Source organism: Mchenga conophoros, linkage group LG7, assembly GCF_057382185.1.
Source record: "Mchenga conophoros isolate Kocher_MC1m ecotype Shallow Benthic linkage group LG7, M_conophoros_male_GT1.1, whole genome shotgun sequence".
In the NCBI taxonomy this organism is placed as follows: domain Eukaryota; kingdom Metazoa; phylum Chordata; class Actinopteri; order Cichliformes; family Cichlidae; genus Mchenga; species Mchenga conophoros.
This window is the reverse complement of record NC_140532.1, coordinates 41,615,756-41,621,050: the sequence shown is the minus strand read 5'-3', so window position 1 is coordinate 41,621,050 and position 5,295 is coordinate 41,615,756. Positions and strand designations below refer to the sequence as shown.

The following is a 5,295-nucleotide window of genomic DNA, read 5'->3' as shown; positions in this document are numbered from 1 at the left end:
TTGTCTGCTTCTTCCTTTTATTATTGTACTGAAGTTATGGTAAATGGACTGGTTCTTCCTCTACTCTACCTGAGCGCTCAAAGCTCTTTCTACAGTAGGCTTCATGTACCCGTTCATACACGCACTTTTTTCTGTGCTTGAGTTCTAACATTCACACTGATGCACTTGAAAGCAACATTGGGTTAGCATGTTGCCCAACCGTATTTGGCATTCAGACTGGAGGAACCAGGTATCCAACCACCAACCTTCAAATTAGATGATGGGCTGCTCTACTTCCTGAGCTCACATTTTCACTGTGCACTACGGGAGTTTCTTCCTGTTAAAAGGGAGTTTTTCCTTCCCACTTCCAAGTAAGTGCTTGCTCATAGGGGGTCTCTGTATTACTGTAGGGTCAGACCCACTACTGTTGTGATTTGTGGATATATAAATTAAATTGAGCTGACCTGAACTTTGTGGTTAAGAAAAAAGTCAGCTACGGAATTACATTACACGTTCGCCGTATGTACGTTACTCCACTGGGTGGCAGTGTTAGGTTATAGATAGCAGTACACCTACACGATCAATAACACCTGCTACACAGGTAAAATTCAAATGAACCCAGAAGCTGTAATAATTCTTAATCTATATTAACTGCTCTTAATAAAAATGTATAAAGCAGCGAGAACACTAGCAGTAGTGGTACCCTGTGTTTCCTGATGTATTAGATGGGATATGAGTTCAGATTTTACTAAGAGCCATTAATTTATGACAAACTACAGTAGTGTATTTGAACTTGCTTGGACGGATACATTTTATTTAAAAGACAATTAAAGCTCAATGAAAACCAAATATGTGTACCCCAGCTCTGTCTCTTTAACCAGCAGACTCACTGTGGCTCTGGTCCCTCCCATTCTTGCAGCCCTCCAGTGCTACTGGCCTGAGATGGGAGCGCGCACAGCGGCACTTTCACGGCCGAAGAAACGGGATAAATCTGGAAGGGAACTGATAAAAAAAATACCACATAGGTGCTGTGGAAAAATGGGATAACGAAACGAGCAATATAATTAATACCGGATCCACCGCTTGATCCCTTCCCCTATTAAACAGATGTTGTCGTGGCTTGCATTTTGCGCTTTTTATCCATTCTCCTTCAGCGCTGATGGTACAAAGGCGCTTGGTCAGGACCAGCAGCAGCACCTGGGATTACAGCCATATGAATGGGCAAGAGTGAATGAACCGCGCACAAACCTGGGATGGTAAACACAGACAGCGAGTGAGTAAACCAAGCAGGATTAAAACACTTTCTTTCTTTTTTTTTCTCCGTGGGAAACAGACCACCAGTGTCACCCAGCGAAGACATACGGTCATTGTTTCGACGCTGATTTAGGCGAGAAAAAACGATTCAAAAGTGGCCTTTTCTGGAATAATGCACAAGAATTATGAACTCGATTACAGATTTTTATTCATCTCTATATCTCGCACATTCCCTAGTTTTTCTGTAACTGAACAGCCGGTTTCTCTTGTTCAGAATGGGATGTATTGTTGCGACTGCGCAACCTAAGACAAGTGTGTGCAATTAGACTGTGTGCTTGTGAACGGGTTACCTTTAACCATTGTCACTGCTACTGGAAGTGGCCATTGTTGTCGATAAGGAATCTGTGGTGATCGGAATAAAAACAAAGGAGGGTAAAACAGTGCACACTTGACATCACCCCCCGCCCTCTGTTTGTGAACCAGAGCTGGTCACAACCCCCCCACCCTAAAAATCTCCACATAATATGGTGGAGCCGGTGGGATTCATTGAGGCGTGGAAGGCGCAGTTCCCAGAGTCAGAGCCCCCCAAGATGGAGCTGCGGTCTGTCGGGGGCATCGAGCAGGAGCTGGAAAAGTGCAAAGCATCCATTAGACGCCTGGAGCAGGAGGTGAACAAGGAGCGCTTCCGCATGATCTACCTCCAGACCCTCCTGGCCAAAGAGAGAAAGAGCTATGACAAACAGCGGTGGGGCTTCAGAAAGACACCTTTGAATGAGGGGATGGACCCTGCAGCCACACAGGGTGCTGAAATCCAATCCCAGCAGCCACACATGCAGGAGACTGGTGTAGTTGGCATAGGAGGAGGTGGTGGAGGATATGGTGGTGGTGGTGGTGGTAGTGGGGATAGGAGCCGTTTTCAGCCTCTAGGAGATGGATCTGGCAGGTCCAAACCCAGACCTCCACCTGCCAGGAAGTCAGCCTCCCACGGTGATGGCCTGGAGTCAGCCTTTGATGTACCTCAGCAAGCAGAGTCAACTTCCTGCGACAACCTCGATGGCCTGTCGCCATCAAAGCAGAGAGGTGGTGTTACTGTGTCACCCCGCAGGCCCACCCTTCCACCCCCTGACAAGGACCTTCCCACTGACCCCAAGGACAAGCTTGGAATGGGACTTGGTGTGGCAGCTCTTAGATCCAACTTTGAGAGGATCAAACGGGCGAACTCGCACTCAGCAGGTGATGTAGCTAAGGGCCAGGAGAAGCAGCCGCTGCCACCACCACCGCTATATACCAACATGGAGTTCCACCATGACAGGGGTTTAGTCAGGGTCAATGACCGTGACGTCTCTGACAAGATCAGCTCACTAGGCAGCCAGGCCATGCAGATGGAGCGAAAGAGATCCCTTCACTCCCTTCCAGGTAATCTGGCTACGGTGGCAGGGGAGCTCCGTGCCAGGCCAGTCTATCGAGGAAGGTCCACTGAAAGCACCTGTGGTTATGATGCAGAGTATGAAGATGGGGAACCCAATCAACGGCATTCAGGAAGGGCCAATGGGGGAAAACCACCTCCCCCTCCTTGGCAGCCCTCTGAGTTCCAAGCCTACTCCAGCGTCTATGTTGGTGGGGTGATGATGGGTGAAGGTGGCAGTGGAGATGGACGAGGGGGTGGTGGAAGTAGCAGCAGTGGAGTCACAATGAGAGAACATGGTGGATGTGATGATCACCTTCTGACCTGGCCTCGTCGCTCCTATTCCCCAGGTAGCTTTGAGGATGTAGGTGGAGGTGGCGGTTATACACCGGACTGCAGCTCCAACGAGAACCTGACATCCAGTGAGGAGGACTTCTCCTCAGGTCAGTCCAGCCACGTCTCCCCCAGCCCTACCACTGCTTTCCGCCGTCCCTTTAGAGAGAAGAGCCGTTCACCCTCTCAGAACTCCCAGAACTCTCAGCACTCCTTCGACAGCAGCAGCCCTCCAACGCCACAGTCCCAGAAGCGTCACCACCGGCAGCAGGGAGGCCATGTGGTCATGTCTGAGGCTACTATTGTGAGTGTTCGCAAGACTGGTCAAATCTGGCCACCTGCTGCCCATCATGACCTCATGCCTCACTGTAGAACATCCCATGACAACAGTTTCCATGGAGATCACATAGGTGAGTGGTGGCTGCTGTCTGTAATATATGTTTTGTTAGAGGTCAGGTGGGCTGGAGGGCGAAGGACATTGTAGGACATCTTTCTGTGAGGAGGGAGGGGGGAAAAGAGTGAAAGCTTGAGTGAATGAGTATTATTTAGTCATGCTGGAATTATGTTGGTATGTTTTCATTTTTCTTATGCATTTTTAGACCCTTCTTCATGTAATTTGTATTTCCTCTTCAAGCCACAAAGCAGCCAAACGTTTTCGTGAGAGATACTGTTAGCACAATTTTGTGCGTGCACGCAAACACTCTGGACTGTGTGTCCTCTGGACAGCCTTGCGTGGGAGAAAGATGAAAGATCCACCTCTGCTTATTTCTGGAATGTGTGTCGGCTGGGTGAACAGTAAATGTGGTCAGTCTGCGTTGAAACGGCAGGTCTAGCCTTTCCCAGATAACTCTTGCGGCTGTTAGTATGGAATTCGAACAACTGTCTGTCTTCCTGCCTGTCTTTCTTTCTTTCAGAATTTCGAAAACTGTCCCTGAACCACAGCCTGAAACTCTTCACCGGCAGAACAAAAGAAATCCAGTCTTATCTTTCCAAACAATTATCTACAATTATCTGCCATATACCTAACAGCTAAAGTGCAGCCTTCCAGCTATGGCACCTGTAATAGAAACCGCTAGCAGAGAGATGTGCAGCCTGGAGCTGAAATCATGGGTACTGGCTTACTGAGCTGTCATGCTGAAGCCCAGCAGGAGTGAAGTGTGTTGCTTTGAGGAAAAGCACATTAGGAGGGCACAGTTTACTGTAATTGCGCAGTAAAGTTTCCATTTCAGAGGCTGGGCCAGGTCACAAGAAGGAAAAGCCAAACACTGCTTGGGTAGTTCAAATATTTGATATATATGTATATTTTTCAGATATAGATTGTTGTTTACCAAGGTGTGGTTAGCTGCACGTCCGCTCATTTTGGAGTGTTGTCTCACTGGTTTTCTGCAATGGAAGTGAGGAGTGTTTTAGCACTCACTTGTAACAGATTTAGGACTGGCATCCTGCTTGACCAGACAGGCAGCAGGATGCTGGCATCACACACGTGCTCCAGTGCCAGGATGAACTGGAAAGACAGGAGGAGGTAGTCTGATAGATGGTAAAAAGGGAAAGAAACACAAGCAGTATTATACAGGGGGACCAGAAGAATTGAAAGTTAAAGAGAAAGTGTGAAAGCAAGGAAAGTTTAGGAACAGTGTTAACAGCTGTACAAGTACGCAAAAATGTAGCTAATCTAAGTAACATTTCTGTCTACCTTCATTCTCGAAAGCATTATTGTGTGTATACCAGTACTGCTATTTGTCTTAATATCCTGAATGTTGAACAGGCCTCTTTGCATCTATAATTCATTTATTTGAATTGAACCACTGACACAGTGGTCCTGGTGGGATCAGCTAAAATGCTTTTCCAGGCCGGATGCGATCGTCAAGGTGCGTGATTGCATCCTGTTTCAACAACCACGCCAGAAATACTTGTAGTGAAAGGAAAATACTTTTTGTTTTAAAATAGCAAGTAGCAGTTTAGAGCAATGCTAAGCTATTGGCTCTAGCAATTAAGATGTTAAGATGTTTTCATTTAGCAGCAAAACCCAGATAGCTAGTCCACAGCAAATGGCTATGTTATCTCCAGCTGGTATGTTTAGGATTATCACTCCACTGTCTGCCCTCTTTGTTTTAGCATCTTTTCCACAACAATGAGCCCTGCGGGAAATTAGGCGAGCCGGAAAAGCAGGGATGGAAATGCAGGATGGGGGTGATACATTTAGTGGGATAATCTGGAATTTGAGCAAAAGATAAAAAATGATGGTTAGACACCCTGCGGGGATGTCTTGTTTTCTAGTTGGGGTTTAAGCTGAGGGCAGATACATATGATGTTGATAACAGTGA

The 5,295-nt window shown here is 47.1% G+C and overlaps 1 protein-coding gene across 1 annotated transcript in view; it reads left to right on the top strand.

Annotated features, from left to right (window-relative positions):
• Positions 1 to 913: 913 nt before the first annotated feature.
• The window catches only part of bcr (BCR activator of RhoGEF and GTPase), an 82,193-nt gene continuing 77,811 nt past the window's right edge, over positions 914 to 5,295 (top strand). Inside the window, exon 1 of the mRNA XM_085279322.1 lies at positions 914 to 3,381. Within this exon, the coding sequence (XP_085135448.1) occupies positions 1,758 to 3,381 (1,624 nt within the window). The 5' untranslated portion in view covers positions 914 to 1,757. The remainder of the gene's footprint in view (positions 3,382 to 5,295) is intronic.